General features: G+C 41.9%; 1 protein-coding gene across 1 annotated transcript; it reads right to left on the bottom strand.

The window, feature by feature from the left end:
• Nucleotides 1-2494: 2494 nt before the first annotated feature.
• On the bottom strand, nt 2495-11748 carry cldn7a (claudin 7a). The gene is made up of 4 exons (XM_006627364.3): nt 11116-11748; nt 4680-4844; nt 4471-4555; nt 2495-4226 (listed from the first exon to the last, which is right to left on the bottom strand). The coding sequence occupies exons 1-4, from the start codon at nt 11336-11338 to the stop codon at nt 4061-4063; spliced, it is 639 nt and encodes a 212-aa protein (XP_006627427.1). The 5' UTR covers nt 11339-11748; the 3' UTR covers nt 2495-4060.
• Nucleotides 11749-22288: the final 10540 nt, after the last annotated feature.

Genomic DNA, 22288 nt, shown 5'->3' with positions numbered 1-22288 from the left:
GTAGTGCGATTGATGTGGCCCAGAGTTAGAAAAATAATCTTTCTCCGGCTGCTCGTTTCGTTTTGTTTTGTTTACGATGGGCGGATTTCGCACACATTGTACTAATGGAACACAGGAGCTGCTACTGGAACTCCAGCTGCGGCTTATGTAGAGTAAATTAACTGTTCTTGCCGTTATAATTTCTTAGATGCTACAGAAGACACTACTGTTAAACGTAAAGCAGAAAACACGTCCCCGAAGCCCTGTCACATAAATAAAAGCGTTATGAAACAAAGAGAAGTGTACGTGACACAATACCAAGCACAAAACGGAGTAGAACCAGCACTGCAGTATTTTGAGGGTCTTGTCTATTTGAAATTCGGATTGAAAAGTGTTATCTACACAGTGTGGAGTGCACAATTATGTACTAATAGAAAACGTTAGGTGCCCAGACTCAACCAGAGCCAGTCCCTCAAATATGCCAATCTCTGTTGAGGAACTCTCAGATACCCTGAGAGCCTCAGAATCTACCCAACTGCCTCAAATAGTCTCAAACACTCCTAGAAACCTCTCAAATCTACCTGCGACCCACAAATAGCACTATACCCTAAAATACTCAGTCATCCTAAGAACCCCCCCACCCCCCGAAAAAACCAAGATGGTGCCAGACACCCTCTTAAACACTCAGACACGCGCAAACACCCCAGAAAATAGCCATGGAAACCCCCAGAGCCCCACCCCAGTCTGCGCAGCTTATGTGTATTAAGGCCACACTCAATGAACCAGTTCTGTTAGAGGAATTGCGACCTTAATGGTGAAAAAAAACATTCATTTCTTTTTAATAATTATCAGATATCCTTCATAACCTTGGTTGTGTGAGAGAGAGTGAAGAACAGTTTTAAACTTTACACACATTTAAATATTATACTTATAGTTTTACACTCTGAGTCTTTTGAATGAGGAGTGTATGGCATACATACCAACAAACATGAAAGCAACAGAAAAAAACATAATAAAACTTAAATAAGTAAAATACTCCATAAAGTTACGCTTAAAACTGTACTGAGAACACATAAGGACTGCTAATACAGTATAGAGTAATATTACTTAATTGATCTATCGATGTAGTCTGCTTGTGTATTTCAACGTTTCTCTTCTTAGGGTGCTTTGCATTCTGAGGTCATTAGATCTTAAAAGTGCCATTTTTATATGCTCCGGAGTGTTCCATCCGCGTTTAGATAAATCGGGGAAATGTCAAGTAAGGCAGTGTCACGGATCAAGTGACCCCTACATGAAGGAACTACATGTGCTCAATAGACAACTACGCCTATCACACGGGGTTCTAGAACCCTTCGTCCATTTCCTCTGCTTCTCCTGGAATCACTGGCGGACATACAGACCAGCAGGAGACACTGGTATTGATGAGGTGCCCCTTTTATCATCTAGTGATCACAACAGTTAACCATCTACCCAACACCCGGCGCACATTATCCAAAACCAACTCACATCAGACCACCCACAAGCCCACCACTGGACCCCACTTCCCAATGTCCCAAAAGTCTACGGCCCAGCAGTTCTGTCCTCTGTGGTTCCATTGGTGGCTCCTGGGCATCGTCTCCAGCTCTGGCCGTTCAGAACAATATGGTTCCCTCATGCTTGGTTTCTCCCAGTCTAATGTCAGGAAGGGGAAGACAATGCTAGTCTTCCTCAGCTGCCACCCATTCCGAGTCACCTCCTAGGTCCTGCAAACCCTGCTTCCTCCAGTCTCTTCACTTTAATACAGCCTCCTGACTCTTCCCCATCGGGATGGGAACGTCTCTCTCATGCTTTGCATGGGCGGAAACAGCAGCCCGGGGCTCATTCAGCAAAATGGCCAGGTGTAACAACGCATTGTTCCACTACGCCCTGCTCTTAGGTCCCCCTCTTGATCACAGGTCCAGTCAAACCCACGAGTATGATAACTGCCCAGCAGCTGTGTTAAGTGGGCAGGAAATACCGAGGAGAAGCCATGAAACTGGATCAAGACTAGGGTGGCACTGGCCCAGCTGCTGAGAGAAAAGCTGCTGGTGGAGGCACTCCTCCAGCTATAATGGAGATCTGAAGATTAAGAGGAAATATAGCTCAGCGCGTTGAGCAAATGACTATTAAGAGGGGTGGGAGTGTGGAACAGCTACAGTATGCCAAAGAAGCAGACAAAGCAGGCTTTGTTCAAAAGCTGGGCAAGATCCTTGGATCAATTAATTACCAAATGGCCTCCTCTTACTGCAACTTGTGTTCTAACAAAGAAAAGGGAAAATATCCATAGTTCAATTTCTCTTGAATATCCCAATTTTAAACATTTTAGCATTTAAAACAGTTTAAGTCCAGTCTGAGTCTTTTTTTTTTTTTAAATCGTAGAAAGCCTCCTTGCCTCCACAATAGAAGCCAGCAGACTATTTCATGGTTCCAACTGCACACAAACACAAAGCCTTTCACTATCTGAGAAGACAGCACAAGACGCACAGAACAAGAGAAATGGCTTTTAGGCTTTATTTACACAATGAAGTTTTTACAATCCATCATCTAAAAAATATAAACTTTAAAAAAGTTAAATAAATGGACTGAAGAGTTATTTTCTTAGAAAAAGAAAAACACCCCCTGGAATTTATCCAGACCCCATTAGAAAACACCCACTTAACAGGATACAAACAATTTCAGAGCTACAGATATTTTTCAGGAAACCCCAGCAAAGATCACATACTACTGCTGTATAAATAGCTAATGGTGCTCAGAGAATAAATGTTCCTTTCCATTTGGAATAGGTGTTGCACAAAAAACAGCACATAAGTCAATCTTCAAGACCACACCAAATGGAATTTCACAGCACTGCATATTTTAAAGGCTAAGTGTGGGGGGAAAAACTGATCGTTTTTGTGCCCAAAAGGGAGCGTTTAATAAGACTGAATACCCCCCCTCAGGAAAGGGATACCGAAGGTTTCAATTCCAGTTTAATAAAGTGTATTCTAACACAATGAGCAGGTTTCCAAGATTCAAGAAAGAAATAATACATAGCTGCCAATCCTGAAGGTTTTGCCTTTAAAGATGGCAGATGTAGGTGTACTAGATCTAATAGAGTAGATTCTGAAGAGAGGGCAGGTTCCAAAGCACTACATCTCAGATAATGGAGAATATCTATTACGGATTGGAAGGAAATGAAACTTCAGCAATGTTCTCCAGAAACTAAATGAAAAGAACGTTTGTGGCACAATATACATTTCAGGGCTTTCCCATCCTAGTCCTGGAGGGTTGACGCTGGTTTTCAGATGCAGCTGCTTAAAGCTCACACCTGCCTTAAAGAGACCTAGAAAACCCACAGAGACACCAGCACTGCAGGACCAGGAGTGGAAAAGAAACATTTCAAACTCAGGTTTTAGGATCCATTTGTAAAAGCACAGTGGTGGGAAGGCTATAATTTTATACAAATCCATTTCTAGTTACAACTTTGCAATACAAAGAAAAAAATGGGTCTTCAGATGTCAAGCTAAAATGATAAATCCACATTTTAGTACAATGTATTCTTAAAGAACTACCTTCTACAAAATGAATAACTAATTATCCTTTTCTTTCTTGCCAGTTTTCAATGAGGACTCCAAGCACAGTGCAATTTCAGAGGACACAAGCACACTAGGGTAGCAGATTAATAACAAGGCTCTAGTACTGCACAGTTCACAAAGTGCTCTCTTCCTCTTAACACAAATCCAAAGGCCTTTTCTAACCTCTTGGGGCAGATAAACGCCTTTAACCAGACTAAAGCTGTGCTCATACCTGAAAAGGTATTAATTTTGCAATAAAACCCAACTCAGTTCTATAATTGAAAGAACAGGGACAGAAGTACCAGATAGATTTTATCACCTGCCGCACATGTACCAGTTTGGAAATCTTCACACTTGAATATACAGCAGGAGGGCACAATGGTTTAAAAATATTTAAATTAAAAAAAAAAAATCACTAAAAAGTCTCTAATTGGTGTTGCACCCCACTGTGTGGAGCAATGCAACTCTCCTTCCTCGTGTAGTACTGGATCAAGGAGGACAGGGGACGCTCACACATACTCCTTGGTGTTGCTGGGTGGCCGAGAGCTAGGAACAGGGTATTTTCCCATTTTCCCCTGTTTTCCTCTGGGACAGGAAGCCGACAGCATGCCACCACCAAGGAGAACCAGGAAAGACCCTGCCCAGGCAATGAAGATGGCAGCTCCAAACTCATACCTGTAAAAAGACAAAATCCAAGCTGAAGCCAAAAAAAAAAAAACTATTCAAGCAAAAATGTCCACTGTTCTAAGCATTTTCCAATGCAGGGCAACAAATGAGAAGTTGAGTTTAATCGTGTGTTAAGTTCACATTCGTAAAACTAAGTGAAGAATTAACTTCCAAGTACTTTTTAATTAAAAAAAAAAGCAGGAGCAAGCAAGATTCCGAGCAAGAAGGTTGGAGGGACACAAGCACCACCTACTTGGTGTTCACAGGAGTGAAGGGGTCATAGAAGGCTCTGATGATTCCGTTTGCAAACCAGGAGCAGGCCACAATCGCGCACAAGCCTACAAAAGAAAAAATTTTTTTTTGTTAATTTTAAAGGACACTAAAGAATTGCTCTAAACTTTCTGAGCGCCACGCTATCACAGATCAGGACACGCAGGATGTCCACAGATGCATCGGACTCACCCCCGACCAGAAGGATGATGCCCCCCGTCATGGCGATCCGAGACTTGCGCGTCTTGTCATCGCCCCCACAGTTGGTGCACTTCATGCCCATGGTGGACACCCCCAGGCCGACCACGGAGACGACGATGCCGACGATCATGAGGGCCCGGGTGGCCTGCAGAGCCGCTGGACACAGAGAGGAAGGGAAGAGTTTAGCCCACAGAGCCTGACAAGGCCAACCAGCAGAGGGGGAGGAGGAGACTTTTTAAACCGACTCTGATAACTGCTGTTGGACAGCTGTCCCCTGCCCTTAGCCCTTCCTACAGCGGCCCCCAGTTTTGGGATGCCTTCAGAGACAAACCTGAGAGCTTTGTCTTCCCTCGGCTGCTCCTAAAGTTTGCTAACTATATGCAAGTTTGACTATATGGCTGACTAGAATAGAACCAATGATCACAGATGGAAGATACGTTAATAGCAAAAGACCAGTTACATATCCTATTCAGTGTCCTTTGGAAACCTGTATCCTTTCCCAAATGCGCCATTATCTCAGGGATGGCAGATTTTTCTGATCCTCCATGTGTACATTTTATACACAAAAGATGCACATAGCTTCTGTGCATTTTCTTTCATGTTCCCCGCGTGTGTGCGGATAACTTCAGCTTTCGTTCTTGTGAAATGATTTTACATTTCACTGTGCAAATCTGGCCCCATCCCCGATTTAGAAAGTTATTTAATGCGAGTTGGATAATACTTATTGTGAAATGTTTAATAGAAAAAAAATGATTTTACATGGCTCGAAACCCTAGCAAACGCATTAGATATACCGAAAAAGCAATATAAATGCACTCTAACGGGCACCTATTTAACCCATCTCGCAATATGCAAAGACAAACGTGCACAGCAGTCTGTACCGTTTAGCATCCTATAACGTTTTGTGCGGCGCATGCGCATGACGACGTGGCGGGGGGTACTGAACAGGATAGGACGCCGGAACAAAACTGTGGTACAAAAAAGCGCTAAAAACACTGTCTTGTCTTTATATCTATCTTTAGACATACTGAGAGAAGGTGCTCAAGGTAGAAATTGTAATACAACAAATGCCAGTCCAAAAGGTACAAGCAGTAAGGAAAAAGTAACTGAAGGAAAAACATTTCAGCGACAGAGTAGCGTCTAGATGTGCAACTCAGTAGGTTCTCAAACTAGGGGGAAGATAATTCTTATTTTCGTACACTAAAGGCACAGAACCGGCCTGTTTACACTATATTTAATTTTGCATGTGGTGCAGTCAACAAATATTATTTCAAGGCAGATTAGTAAAATAAATTTGCACTATAGCTATTTATTAACCAAGAATTAGTTTCTGTATGCCGAGTGATGTTTGGAATTTTTGGGACAAATTAAAAAGGGATCACTTTACCGTTCTCGCTGCAGCATTTGTTGACGCTTAGTTTCCGAGAGTATTGGATTCCGGCTGTATGGCTGTAGTCCGAACTACTTTTAAATACCCGATAACGTGCTTTTATCGGAATCAATTGTTTTAGACATCATTATACCAGATTAATAATCGAAGTGGATTAAAACAAGGTGAGAAGTCGTTTTAAGCATACTGTACTTAAAACTAACAAAGAACACACTGGCGCCATTTCACGTCAGTTCTCAGACCTATTAGCTCTGCTACATATACTAACGAGTTATTTCCTTTTACTTCAATTGTTGTGTATTGTGCGATTCGTGGGTCTGGCTGAAAAAGCTTCTGACGGAAGGACTCGCACAAAATAGATTTTCAGGTGTTTTATATATTAACACCTGTGACGGACACGCTCAGGACGATAGTAAAACTTTGTTCCAATTCTTGCTTTGCCAAAATATTTAAAACCCGCCTCCTCCCTGAATTACCCTCGGGGTATAATACAGTTAACTGCCCGCCATAAACGAATATGTAACCGACATTTACTTTAGTTCAAAGATAAATTAAATACTGCCTTTGATATCGTTTTAGTCGATTTTACCTTTGAAGTCGAGGCAGACAGCGTTAAATGTTAAAAAGGGTAAAACGTTGGTTTTAATTTCAATATTATCCATGTGAACTATTAACTTATCAGTTTAATGGGGTTAAAATAGAAAAATGCCGGCCTGTGTTTCGGGCGTTTTTTAAACAGTAATGTAGGAGCTCATTAGCCAAACCTAAAAGGTTTTCCTCCCAGGACAATAGAACTCCGGGTCACCACGCACACAAACGGGCTTACTCGTAAGTATCCTATACACAACTAGATCTGTGTATTGATCCTGCTCTTTATCGAAAATTAAAATATGAAAATCAAAAGGTTAATCAGTTGTGTCCGTTGGTGACATCAAGTAAAACAATTTGCGTTGAACAGCAATTTTACAGGAGGGACCATTTGGGCGTTCAGAAATTCACTGCGCCTGGAGGTTTAGTTCGGAAACATTTCCTTCGATACTGTACCACATTGAAGTTAATTTTTGTTTTCCCCAGAAAGAAATATTCCGCACACAGCTTGTCTACAAAAGGACATGTGGGGGACAAATACAGCTTCAAAACCCTCCTCCCCCAACACAGGTCACCATTGAAGTGAAAGAGGCCGCGGCTGTACCCGTTACCAGGTGTATCAGGTGCAGCCCAAACCAGTTCCAACAAGAAATGCGCTCCGGGGAATCTGTGTGACGTCAGCACCCCCATCTCAGCTACACTCCCTGAAACAACTGGCCGGGCAGGTAACCAGGAGAGCAGCAGGGTCGGGTTTCAATGCGCGATCCGCCACAGTAATTTACAGGAATTCGCAGGGGAAAAAAAAAGCACAGGAATTCTCTCGCTGATAAAAAAAGCTAACAGATAACCCTCCCAGGTCTGCACTATGGTTACATATTTCAATGCAATACCCGAGTAGCTTTATTCTAAAAGCCACTATTTGCTAAACAAAGCATAGTCCACGTCGCTTGCTTTCGTAGATTGTAAAATAAAGCAAAAAGCGTTGTGCAGCGTAAGTAAACTGATCCTAAATACTAAGACCACCGGTGAGGGGAGTACCTATTCCTCATGATTTTCAAACCCGTTTTATTAACACGGGCAGATCACAAGTTGCGTCACTCGTATCCAGCTTAAATGACGGAAAGCCACAAAAACAAATGCGCAAACCAGGTGCCTCTCGTTTTGATACCAATACATCTTTTCGGAGTGGAATTAACCTTTACTTGTTCCTTCGCAACCAATGGCGCAGCTCTCCACTTAAATCTCAGGCAATAAGGCTCTTCGCTCTCGTTTCTTCGGTACAACATCCGACTGTACAAATGGATGTTTAAAAGTATCAACCAAAATGAGCAAATATGGATAGTAGTGCTTAGGAAAATTTGCAGGACAGAGGGGTGGGAGAATAATTCACCTTACTTTCCCTCTGCTAACCAGTCAGGTTACATACCAAAACATCCACACTAGAGGGAAAAAAAAAAAGTCAGGGCCAAACGAACTAGAAACCTCACCCTCTTTCATTTGCTGGTTTATCATAGTTTATTCACAATTGTGAAGAATGTATTTACACTAAGATAGTGTTCATTGTTTTACAGTACTTTATCATAACTCGAGATAAGAAGGTAAACTCTGATAAGCTTTCAGTGGGCTTTTTAACAGGCTAATCATTTTATTGAAGTGTACAGACTGTGCCAAATACACACCAGACACTGAGAATTGCAGTCATATAACGCATTTAACTTATCCTTACACATACAGTGTAATTTAACGATCTCCCCAAGAGTAGTGGATTGCCCTTTTTGCTCCTCAGAAAAGAGAAAACATTGTAGATTTAAGAAAAATCAAAAGACACAGTCCACCTTAATTTTTAATGCAAAGGTATTCTAAATATTTCAACCCTCCCTGGTCTTCATTCTTCTGTAGCATAGTTCAGAAACCATACTGCTACATTGGTAACTAAGGCACAGTTTTAACAGACTTATGACCCAGTTTAAAAAGATCACCCAAGAAATGGTGTTTATAATGAGCCAGCAGTTTTTAAACTTTAAATATAGTCCATCTGATTTCCCCAATATTATGGTGTATAATGTTTTTAAATTTAAAAACATCTAAATCTTGTTTGATGTACATGACCAGAATAACCCCTGTAAGATTTACAAGGTTTAGAGTCAGGGTGTGCCAGCGTTTGTTTTCTGACAAAATGAAAACCTTTAACAAGTTTCTTTTCAGCATCTTTATCACCAAGACAGGCTCTCATGACTCCAGAGCCTTTGGATCAAGACTAGATCCCAGTAATCCAGAATAAGAACTCTGTTGCTTTACTGTCAGATTGAGTATATGAAGCAGTGGTTCCCAGTCCCAGTCTGGTGACCCACACACCTGCTGGTTTTCATTCCAGCCCACCTCCATTCAATACCTGAAGCCTTATTTGATCTAAGACATTGCTTCAATTGAATATTTGCAGTCGTTTTCTAGTCAGATGTTTGGGTTTTTAAGGCACTTAGAAAATACAAAAATTAAAGCTCCAACATGATTTAAGAGCTGTGGACAAAGTTACTTAAATCAGTGAAGGTTTATGTAAATGAGGGCTCAATTAGGAACAAAAACCAACAACTGTGTGGGTCGCAAGTACCAGGACTGGGAAACCATGGATATAAAAATGTACTAAACGTAATAAAGTTGTTGTTCAATTCTGCATGTCCTACTTGTTGCTGGCAAGGACTGCAGTAATCCAGATCCCAGTCTGGAAGCACCAGTTCTGCAAGACCACACGACAGATGGTGCACATGGACACGTAGGCAGTGACCCTAACCAGCATGAATGGGAGGCAGGAGCCTGGAGCACCCAGAGAAAACCCATGCGTGTACACAAGGAGAACATGCGAACTCCACACCATCAAACCCACAATCCCCCAAAGCTCTAGCTCCCCCCCTCCACAGCCAAAATGGGATGAATATCATGAGTTAAATTCAATTGAATAAACCACCAGCTAGGTAATCCTTAAGATTGTTGACCAACCTGAAACTCACGTTCCCATTAAATTATTCCGAGAAAATATTGAGAATAAATGTTTATGCTTCAGGTAACGGTTAACTAGAAGCGTGTGAAAAAGTTGTTGGTACAAGTTACAGGTATTCTATACTACACCCTAACTGTGCCTGAACAGGTCGAGTTATAGGGGTGTGTTCCAGCACTGCGCAAGAGCGCATTCGAAGATGTCACATGTCAAAGCCACGGTGACAAAACCGGCTTTTGTATTTCAGCTCGCTCATTAACACGGAAGCGCACCGAACCGGTACGTGCGGCCTAACAGTGTATGAAATAAGCACAGCAGGCTAACCCACGGACTAGAAAACTATCGCTATTAAGCCATTGCTTGTAACACATCAACTGGTGCTTGGTCTCGCATTAACATTCCTCGATCGGCCCCCAAACCGGTCCTCGCGTCGAAGACAGGTGGCTGGGCGAGGTCGCGGAAGTCGCGAAAGCACGAACGGCCGTGAACTGTGCTGGAGGAGGAGTCGCAACTTCGCTTAGCCCACTCTCCCACAGGAAAAAAAAAACTGGGTAGAAAAAAAAATCGGAGCTCTTCCGTTTTCCCGCGTCACACGGAGCACACAGTCAATTCCACCCCCCAACACCTGGCGCCACGGTGCGATTGAAAGTTCCGATAAATTGGGGAAAGAAGGGGACAGAAACGGGGAGGATGCCGATTAAACAGTGTACCAATGCCACCCCCCATACCAACCCAGTAAACAAGGGGTAAACACCCACGCACACCCAAACATCCACCTACACGGGTTATAAACGTAGAACTCCGGATTCTAATAGCACTGGGAGCCGCTAGAAAACCACAGGTCCGACCCCCCTCTTGGGGAAAGTAGTCTCTAGTCCGCTTTGTCTTTCTCTACGTTTCAAAATCCAAATAAAAAGAAATTTGAGATTTTCCTACGTCTTCCTGCTTCTAGAGCGACGACGAAGGCGGGGTGGATAAACTGTTGTGCCGGGCTTTGCAATGTAGATATTAAGAGATTAGCTTTAGGGTCAAACGCTTGGTTTGTCTCTCACCGCAGCGGAGACAATCGAAACGAAAAACTAGAACCCATCTACACACAGAGTTCAACTCGAAAGAGACTGGTATCTAGAGAACAGGACAGTGGTGCTTTTCGACGACTGTGGGTTCAGATTTGGGCTTTAGAATCAAGAACCCCGCGTCTTTTAAGGATAAGAAAAGGCAACGCCAAAAATGGGCTACGAGTCCGATGCACCCAAAGGTGACCTTGCGCAAGAAAACGACAGTGGTTAAAATGCCGTCGTTTCCTCTTCGATCAAACTTCGTAAATTAAATCCGGAACGAAACAAACGATTCCTAGTGAGGAGAGTCTATTCTGACTTATTACCACATGTTCTATCTGTATCGACACTTTCCTTTCCTGAAGGCTTTAAAACAGACAAAGAGCAGTTCAGACTTACAGTCCAGCTGCAGGATGGAGTCGTACACCTTGCACTGCATTTGGCCGGTACTCTGGAAGGCACAGGACATCCACAGTCCCTGATACATCGCCACCGCCGTGATGATATTGTCCCCCACGTAAGCCGACATCTTCCACTGGGGCAGAATGGTGCCGATAATCAGTCCGATCAGGCCGATGAGTGCCAGGGCGAAGCCCAGAATCTGCAGACCCGAATTAGCCATCCTGACGCAAACTTAGAAGTCGCACCGGCTGGAAAGCGAGAGAAAAGAAAGCGCTTCTGATGTGGAAATAACAAGCGGCTTTGTGCTTCTCGACGGCTCCTTCCTTGATATCCTTCGTCGATCTCCAAACGCTTTCTCCTTCCAGAAAGCGAACTACAATCACTTCTTTTGACAAAAATCACCCACAACGTGCACTTTCTTTAAAGTTCAGGGGGAGCAATAAACAGGTATCTCCTTCCTCCCCGGTAGCGAATGAAAAGAAACTCCTCGCCCGAGCTAATAACTACAGACCTTCCTGCTAATTCCTCTGTCTTACACCTGTTGGCAAAGCCGCACCTTGAATTTATAATGATGCGTCGGGGACGCGCGTTTTATCCGGCGGGGAGGGGGAGGGGGGCGAGCGCAGGAGTTTCGGCTGCCTCTTGCTCTTCTCTTTTGCTCCACAGACAAACACGCAGTTTCGTGATGTCACTGCGGCACCGCTGGCTTCTGGAGTACGAGGGAGATCGTCAGTTTCTTGCCTGTTACGCTTAGGGAGCCACAGGTCGTACCTGCCCCGTTGTTCCGATTGGGTTAGAATTTATTTTCGAACTGTGAAAATGAGCTGTTTTGATTTTCCCAAACAACCAGAATGTCATGTTTACTGCCGAGGAAGCGCAAATTCCTTCTCACTACACCTGCCTGGGTTTATTTCTGTGTGGAGTTTGTTGTAACACAATCTAATAATATCCAGATTTAAGAATATGCCGAGGTTTGTAATTATCCGGAACCGTGTGTGTGTTTATTCGATCTTTGGTTAGTAGTCGAGGGATCCCTTAGACCTATAGTTTGAGGAAAATCGCCTTGCTCTCACATGACATTACAGGTCTACGGCACACAACACCCCGTCTAGTTCAGAATGCATTAATATAAACTGTAAGATCCAACCGATCTGACGCATACAAATAGATAATAAATATTCATAAGAAGAGAATGGTTAAAAATGAGAATCTGTTTGGCCATTCTGGTGTTTTTGCTTGTACTGTTTCACCCCAGGATCTCACCCAGCCAGTTTTTGGTGTGTTAACAACTACAGTACATCTCCCTTGAACTCCTCAACTTTAACCAGGACGAATTTTATTCCTGCCCACCTCCAGACCCAGGTCTAGAAACAAAAGATCAGGATCTCAATGGGAAGACCTCGTGGAATATTTTTTTAAATTAAGTCTAATGAACCTTTTAGTCATGACAATGGCGGAGCACAGGACCATAGATGAGAAGAATGATCTTTGGTTTTTGCTGTCTAACCTTATACCTGTCTGACTCATGTAGTTCTCTCTAAGTATTTATAGCACACTGAACTGCAGTGTTCACATAAGGACAAAGAAAAGGAAGTTTGTGTGTTGCCCAGAAAGAATATCATTGGTGTAACTATCCATCTGCCTGCCTTGAAGTCTGACAAACAGAACTTTCCAAAGCTGAACACACTTGGCATTTAAAAACAAACAAACACACAGTTAAATAATTAAACACATCCCTCAGAAAGCTCTTTGTTTTCCTCTCTTCCGTTTCATAGCCAGCCTTCCGCTCACGAGCACAAACAGTTCCACACAGTCGGATAACTGACCCACTCTTCACACACGGAGGCCATTGTGATTCACTGGGATAATGCACACACAAAAAATATAGCGCGTTTCACCACACAGAGCATCCCGAGCCAATTGAATATACTATGAAATACGATGTAATTTATGTACAGACAGATATTCTAAACATAAAGAGAATAACAAACGCACATTACATGTGAGTCATCCTGGCTGACTCAGTTGGTTTGTGCCTTGGCTGTGTCACATCGACATGTCAGGATTCTCTTGGTTCCTGGTGAAACTGAAACTTCCTGGGCTTCCTGGGAGGTGTGTGTGACTTATCTCTCCTGCAATCAGAACCAAACCCCCTGTTTGCCACAGCAGAGCTTGTCACGTGTCAGTGTCTGCAATTTATTATCCTCTCTTCACTGGAACAGGGGACATTACTGTCAGACAAGACAATTGGTGGCTTCACACTGGGTAGGACAGCAACAATTCTATCCATCCACTTTCTTCAATACAGGGAGCCTGTCCTGGCAAGCAATTGTCACAAGGTGGGGTACACGCTGGACGGGATGTCAGTCCATAACATGGCAGACATACAGACACAAACAGCCACACCAGAGGCTTTTTTTTCCCAGAAGCCAAATAACCTGCAAGTATGTCTTTGCACTGTGGAAGGAATCCAGAGCATCAAATGGAAACCCATGTGAACATGGGGAGAACATACAAACTCCACACAGATAGTATTCCAGGAATTGAACCCAGGGCCAAGTGCTCCAGTGCTCCAAGGCAGCAATATTAACCACTTGTACCATGATGCACCCACATAAGTAATTATGGATTCTATTTCTTTAACAAAAAGTATAATATTACTCTGTACCGTGTTACCGCTAACAATAATAATAAAGCAGGCTAATAATGATGAGCAATGATGACTAGGAACAACCTTATCCAGAATTTAAAGTGTAAACCATTTCCTGAATACCAGTTGTATTTTCATGATTTGTGAAGTAATTACATCTCTTACTGGGTTCTCTTTTTCTGATCGTTCAATGAATTTAAACTTATTTTGGCCTGATCCTTTTCTTAATTGAACTATAACAGACTGTAATCCCAGTGCAAGGTTTGTTTAACTTTTAACATTTTTATCTTCAGGGTCTGTTTAGCCTTATTTTCCATTCAAGTACACTGGTTAGTCACCCACCCACAGGTCAACCTTACAACTGTCTCACTAACCCCCCTGTGGGACAGGTTACAATTACATGGTTATCATTTTCCCACTGAAATAAAAAGAGTTGTTTAGATACAAAGGAAAAAGTAATAGGTTTATTCCCCCATAAACCAGCCATGAACACAGTGCACTATCAAGTAATTTCACTGTTATCTTAAAAAAGCATAAAGCTGAAATCCCTTCCTAACATAGCGGTTTGAGTTAAGAAGTAATCAGGACAAAGATATGACTTGATATCTCTTGATGAGCACTTGATTAGTGATGAAAGAGAAGAATATTGACAGAACTTGAAACCTCAACAATTCAAGCCCTAATCATGCTTTTTAGAAAGCCCAAGACTGCCTGTGTTATCATGTACATTAAGCTGTGAGCTGCAGTTATCAGTTCAGTTATCTTTTCTGAACAGGTAGCCAATGTCCACAAAATGCCTTCCACTAAATGTGCAAATTGCATTGGAATGAACCTGTCTTCTTGTTTGATTGAAAAATGCATACATTTCATAAGTGTTGTCACATTTAAAAGTGGAAAAACACAAAGGCTCATTGCACTGTATTAGATCCATCAGAAAACATTAGTTTCCATAATCAAACTGTGCCTGAGGAAAATGGTAGTTCTAGTCAAGACGTATAGAAACTATAGTGAATCACTCTTTTACTCTAGAATCATGTCAGATGAGAAATATTTTGAATTCCGTGAATGCAAAAAACAAAATCTATTGCAAGCATAATGGCAAAAACGTGCACAAAACCAACATTCGCTGTGAAAAAAAAATCAGATAGAGTGAATATTGTGTATCTTTGGTAGAACTGAATGTTCCTCAGTCCCATCTCTTTTATCCAATGAACAGTAAAGAAACAGGCTCTGAGATGCACAGAGTCAGCCACAATGATCCAATTGTGAGGAACAGCTTCAGTGAAACGGAGGGAATTCAAGGAGCACAATGAAGCCAACATGTTGTCAGAATGCTCTCGCCGTCTGCGAGTAGCTCTTGGTTACGAAATTTATGTGTCTGTCAGGGTTGAAGAGGAGGCAGAGGCCAAACTGGCTCATTAACCAGATGGGCAAAGAGACACAATCTCTTCGGGGATGCGACCACCAGGAACTGGGAGGACCAACTCACAAATGTCACACTGATTTCAAAGGAGGCTTTTTTCTTTTCACTATGGGTCAGGCAACCAAAAAAAAAGGTGGTAAAATGGCAACTCTGAGATCTGGGAACGATATCTAAATATAAAAATGATCCCAAGCCCTGTGTGTAATCTATGGGTTGGAGTCAGTGCTCCAGTCTTTATCTCAGATTTTCCAGCATTTCTGGTTATTCCAATTTCTTTCACTTACCCATCCATCCATTTTATAACCACTTCTTCCACTGTCTGGGGAGTTAGAACCTATTCCAACAAGCAACAAGGCAGGGTACACCTTGAAGGGGATGCTAGCCCATTGCAGAGTAGACTGACACAGACACACTCACACCAGGGTCTTTGGACTGTGGGAGGAAACCACATGAACATGGGGAGAACATACAAACTGCACACACATAGCACCCCAGGTTTGGAATCAAACCCAGGACCCCAGACCTGTAAGGGGGCGATGTTAACCACTGCACTGCTGATCCACCTTGAAAGGTTTAATTGAAATAGTGAATTCCTCAATTTGATAGAATGTTAGAATGTTATCACCTCTAAAACATTACAAAGACAAGTTAGCTGTTAAGAGTTTCTAAGTTCTTAGCAGGTGAAAACAATTCTAAGTGAGTGCATGACTCTTATCGCCAGATTAAAATGAACACCCCATTCAAATAAGGGACCGCTAGCCCCTGTTGCCTTGTGTGTAATTACAGAAATGAAAATTGAGAGCTGTAAAAAAATCAGATCTGTAATAGGAATGCCACGCACAGCTGGTACTTTTCACCAGAGGTCCAGTGGGGGGTCACTGGGAGTGTGGCCAGACTCAGAGCACCAATATTGTGAAGGTCGGTGTTTTGGAGGCAGCTTGTGAAAGCAAGGAGATGAGGAGACAGTTCCCCTGGCTCACAGGGAAGGTTTATTTTACTGTTATTTACAGCGGGATGTACAAATCAGAGAAAGAGAGAGAGAGAGTAAAAGCAGGGGAGGAGAGCAGAGAGATAGGTTCTTCTCTTCACAAAATGGAGGGGTCTTTCAAACCTTATGTAGGGGGAAAAAGTAAGTAAAGGTGAGCCAGAGAGGAAAACAGAAAAGGCACAGGAGCTGTATAACAGTCTATTCTGAGGAGGAGAGGATTGGTACAATATATTTGTACATATCATCATCATATAGTTTAATAACAACATTGCAGCTGTGTGTGTCTGTCAAGCATTAAAAAGCACAGTTATGGCAAAAAAAATGCAAGTCCTAGACTTAGATATAGTAACAGCTGTGTTAGTTAGCTCTTGGTGCTCTGTATTTATGTTGAGCCTATGTCCATATACACAGCTGAGTATAAATGTCCCCATTAAAAAGCCTTCTAGCTCATCCACCCTGACAGTCCTCCGTACTCCCAACATTTCATGACGCTGTTTTTTTGGGGGAAATCCTGGTCACAGGTGCAAAATGTGGAAATTCTTTAAAAAATATATTTTTTATTTTTCTGTGATACAAGAGTCATATCAGTATCATCTCAACCAACAGAAATAATCTCCAGGCCAGTGGGTTGTGGAGGCTGTGAGTCATGAGAAATTCCTGTGTCAGTGACAGCAGGGCTCTAGGTGTGTCCATTTTGTGTTGCACCATAAGAAACCTTCTCACAGTGCTCTACACACTTGCTGCCAGCTTTTCTAGTAAAACATCCATCTGCTGAAAGAGCCTTCATACTTGGACACAGTGTGTGCTTTTTACAGTAATACTTTATGACTTTTATTGGACTAATGTTTTACTGTTCCATTAAAATATTCTCCAGCCCGCAATACCACCATATTAGTTAACCAGTAGTTAATTAAATCTCTCGAGGCGTGCTTCGATTATGAACTATTAATGAGATCTTTAGTACACCTCGTTCTAAGCAATGCTGAGTCCAAAAAGAAGGCTCTCAGGAACATTTAGGACTCATGATTATTTCTAGGTTTTGACTCTTCTTTTACTGAACTGTGTACTTTTCTTTCTGCTTTTTTAAGAGCTGGCATTTGTAAGCCCCAGAAATGTCATTGGTGAAACACCTGTTTTGTCGCTTTGTAAATTAAAAATAAACTGTTCCGGTGTAATGTGAGGAAATACGGACTGATCTCAAGGTGTGTGGTTAGCTGCTGTCCCCACGAGTTCCCTGGAAGGCAGTGTCTTTGTCCTGGAAGGGAAAGGCGGTTTGTTAACAGGGTGTGTCACGCAAAAGGTAACCAAACAGGTTCTGAGAGGGCATATTTTATTTTGTAGTTTTTGCCATGGCAAGAGCTTCAAGAACTTTTCTGACCCCTGTGCAGCTCTTTTTGTTTGCTCTAAACGCTTGCACTTCTACTGACTTTCTAAATCTGCATTTAAGGAGACAAGCATTGAAAATTGCAGGTGCCTATTTCACACATTTTAAATGGCCTTTTCAGTTTTTAATGTAAAATATGCTTTCATAGTAACTGGGAGTTTCCCCCTTTACAGCTGTAAGTGGTATTTCATAAAAAAACAAGGCTCAGTCACCTCTTTACCAAAAACCGGTTAAGTATTTTCAGACACTTTGCAGTAAGCACCTCCAATTTCATCAAGTGCCAGCTGGAGAGCAGGAACTCTCAAAGTTTTGGTTAATGTTTTTTTTGCTCCTTTTTTTGTTTCAGAACCTCATTGGAAAAAATGACTTTAAGCCATCAGTATAATGAATTTTGGTACAGTACAACTCAGTTTTGTTTTACGTTGCCAGTTGTATGCTGGTACATGTATTTGACCCAGGCACAGTGCTGTTATCACATAAACAGATTGGTTTCAAATTATTATAGACCTGACTATTTTGCTAATACACATTCAAGGCACTCTTTTGATCAATTTCCTGATATTTCTATTTTTTCTTATTGCACATGACGTTACAAGTGTTTCACAGCCACCCAGAATTGCAGGCTTAGTAAAGCATTCGAACTCAGGATTTCCTCAAACCATTTCATATAACCAAGTTCATATAATCCAGTCAACATCTGTTTTTTGGAAGGTATCTGCAACAGGCTGAAATGTTTCAGAACCACTTTCACCCTCCCTATCTGTCCCAACACGTTGTCCAGTTGCTTAAAATCGAGAAAGAGAGATTAGAAATTATTCATTTTTGGTAGACCCCCCCCAATTTAGAATCACTACTTTTTAACAGTTATGGCTCATTGTCCATTGCACCTTCCTACAAGCAAGGGGAAGATGAAGATGCCGTGCCCAGAGGAATGTCTTGGCACACTTGGCCAACTTGAGCTCACCCAAGCTTGACAGCAATTCGCCAGCACAGGTAATGACATCACCATTTCTTCCTGAGCCATGTGGGAGCTTCACACTAGATAACATATGGCAGTGCAACCTCCTCACCTTGCATTTTAACACACCACAACCCATGTGATGCACTTCTTCACTGTGCGAGACATTTCACTTATTTGGAATGTTGTTAAAAAGACAACAGAGAAGCTTGTTTAATATGAACAGCAGCCAACGCAAGGAGATCTTGATGAAAGGTGATCATAAGCAAATGGTTTTCAAAGAGGATACAAGGATACAAGCCTGGAAGCTGTTGATCAATTATTAGTCTGTCACCCGCTGTGCAGATGTTAATGTTTTATTAGTGTACTTAGCATTATATATAATGTTTCAGATTTACATCTGGGACAGAGAGATTTCTGCATATCTTTCTTGCTAAGTTAATACTAGTTTATTGTCTATTGACTATTTTATTGACCTTTATCACGCTGCTAATTTGCCAGCCTCGGTAAAACTAGGCTACCGAAACAAGGTTGATATGTGTGTACAACTCTGTATATAGTAGCATTTTCTATGTTGAGTCCGAAAACAGTTTTTCATAACGTCTCAATACATTTCAGCTGAAGAAACCAAAAAAAGAAGAATCCCTTAAAATTTTGAAAGTCTGGGGAATGCCTGCTCCAAGCTGATCTGAAGCTACTGTAGAATCGAAACCAAAATTCGGTTGTGGAACTTTAGCAGCCGCTGTCTTCAGAGATCACAATTTATCAAGAGCCAAAGCAGAGACTTGTGCCCATCCCTAAAGTAAAGCAGTACAAATACTAGCCATTCTCACATTGTGCAACAAAGCTACAAAAGGGGTCACCTCAGCCTGGCTGAGGCGCAAACAAAGTCTGACGCCTGAAGGCACACAAGTTCACCAAAAACCAGTTTTACTCCCTGCTGTGAGAGAGAGAAATGGAAAGTAAAGGATAGAGAGGGAGACACAGAGAGACACACACATCCTCCGGTGTACACTTTTAATCACTTTCAATACTGGCAACAGGGTGTCTTCCATCAGCTTATTGTGCATTTTTTTACATTAAATCAATAAATTGTACAATAAGACACTCTATTATGTAGATTTTAGAGTTTCAAAACTGAGTTTTTCAGGTGAAGTTTGGTACTTTTATATCCAGAATATAGCATGCCAGAAGTACTGAGCAACCTGTATTGTAGTCTATGCTATGCACAGTTATGAACAGATCATTGAGTCAATGGGAATGATTTTAGAGATAATATATATGATTTTCATTTTTTCTGAAGTCGTTAACTCAAGAGTCTTACAGTTAGATTTCCTCTAGAACCGATAACCCACCTACTTGCTTGTGGGCGTGTCCCTGCCCTTAGTGTGGATTGCTTTCTGCAGCCCACATTGTGGCGCTATGCTTTGGCATCTCTCGTCCAGTACCACCATCCTGTCTCTTCCATTCTGTCACTGCTAGTTTCTAAAGAATGACACTTACTAACGATATTGGCTCTTCATTTTATTTCCACAAATTTCCATAAAGGTCTGGAAAATTAAACATTTTTTTTTTGTCTAGGCTCAGGAAAGAACTGGAAGACATAAAGGTTTTCTACATCTTACTGACATTCTGTTCTATATAGCAAACACAACACAACTATGCTCTGTTTCACAAAGCTCCCTGCATAATATTTAAAAAAAATCTCAATTGCCATCAGAGTTCAGCTTATTAGGAATCATCTAGAATGTTGCTGACTTCGTGTTGTTTAAGACCATCTAACATCCTTTCTCTGTTCCCTTTTGATTCTGATGTGCCGTTTTTGACGTTGTATTTTAATGAACTTCCCCTTTCTGTTATTCTATAGTTCTACAATTTGTTTCTGGCTTATAGGGGTTTGACAATTGTGGATGTTCAGTTCAACATCCCTTCCCTTTCTGAATCCTGGCTGGCCATACCATCTGTTTTTGTAATACCTCTACCAATATACTTCTGTCTTTTTAGAAATGCACCAGTTAGAGAAGTAACACTGGTTGATAGTTTCCTGGTTTAGTTCCGTCCTTCTTTTTGGAGACTGGTGTTACATTTGCAGCTCTCCAGTCTGTGGGTACTACTCCCTCCTAGTTAGGATGACATGTCCTAATTAGGGGTCTATGAATAACGTCCCCCATTCCCTGGGATCAGTTATTGTTTATTAAAAATCCTAGTAAAGGGATTGTGCTAAAAACATGCAATGATTTCTTATTATGTATTATTTAACCTTAATTTCTCCTTTAACTTCATAGTCCTAGTTCCTGTAGTAGCTTCAGGTTCTTGCATTGTATTCCTTATGCTTTAGGCATTAGGTATGAGCATGTAAGAACGGATCTTATTTGTTTGGAATTTGCTCTTGGTGTTGACCATGGCTATTCTGATCCGATCCGAATTGGGATTCTGAATCCCTAAGCCTCATCTTGTCACATACTGTAGCTCTGATCTGCTGTTCCTTCCTCGCATTGCACTGGCACCACAGGCACCACACTCTCCATTTGTTTCCAGCCAAATGACTAAATTAGTTCTAAAAAGATAATTACCATTTGAAAGGGGAGCATCAGATCAGCAGATTCTGGGTTATAGATAGACGCAGTGACAAATGTGTTGACAACAGCAACCTGAGGAAAGAAAGACATTGTAAATGAGAGCCAGTGGCGTTTATGGAAAAAGTATATTTACAGCAGTGCTGTCTCAAATCTTTGTCATAGCAAGAGAGGCTACAGGAAAGCAGCCCAGCCCTTCTTCTAAAGGTATGATGTCATACCTGTGAATGAAACTCTCAGGTAGAAACCAGGCTCATCTCCTGGCAGGAGTGAAACCACCAATCGAATAGCTGAAACCATTTCCTTGGTAACAGCACTTGAGACTAAACTGACTTGCCCCTCACCCATCATCTCGCCTCTGATTGGTTACAAGTGCCCACTGTGGGTGGGGCCCACAGAATATGGGGGAGAGATTCCACGTCAGCTCAAGTTTCTGTTAGGGTAGGCTGCCTGGAGAGACAATCACGTAGTATCATTGAAACAACACATCCATGAATGTTATAATAAAGGATGCGGTCAAGTGTGAGGCACTATGAGACAGGAAATGAAGTTTGTGTTTTTGTCTGTTATGTTTGTCTCAGACACTGGAAATGAACTTCAAATTATACCTACTGATACATTAATTTGAGAGTCTCAAACATGTGTCTTATTGAATAAGTTTCTTATTAAACCAACTAATGATTGAACCCTACCTCATATAAGTAGAGAAGTTATACATAGTTGATGAAGAGTGGTACACAGTTGAGGTTTTAATCCAGAAGCACATTCCAGATCTAGCCAGTTTGAACAGCATGCAGAGGAACGGGACCCTTTCACACTTTCAAGCTTAAAACAGCATTCGGCCAGTGTCACAGATTCTTCTTCGCACTCACCACTCCTTGAACAACGATAAATTCAGAAACACTTGTTGTTGCCAATGGTTTGTCGGTGGAGACAAAATCCCCCAGTCAGGCCTCGAGCAACCAGAGCCATTAACATGAGTAAATCACCCTCTTTGCTAAGCATGCAAAATTGTCTCAGCCCAGCATGGTTACCCCTGGGAACTGTGAATGATCTCGAATGTACTGGCATAGACCAGTACCAGACACAAAGCCACACTCACTGAGCCTCAATATCTTGGAATAACAACTCTCTAGTTTTTGTGGCCCTAATAAACCACCAGGGGGTTCCTTATTCACTGATACAACCTGA

The sequence above is a fragment of the Lepisosteus oculatus genome, chromosome 3 (assembly GCF_040954835.1).
Source record: "Lepisosteus oculatus isolate fLepOcu1 chromosome 3, fLepOcu1.hap2, whole genome shotgun sequence".
Classification (NCBI taxonomy): Eukaryota; Metazoa; Chordata; class Actinopteri; order Semionotiformes; family Lepisosteidae; genus Lepisosteus; species Lepisosteus oculatus.
This window is presented reverse-complemented; position numbering and strand designations above follow the sequence as displayed.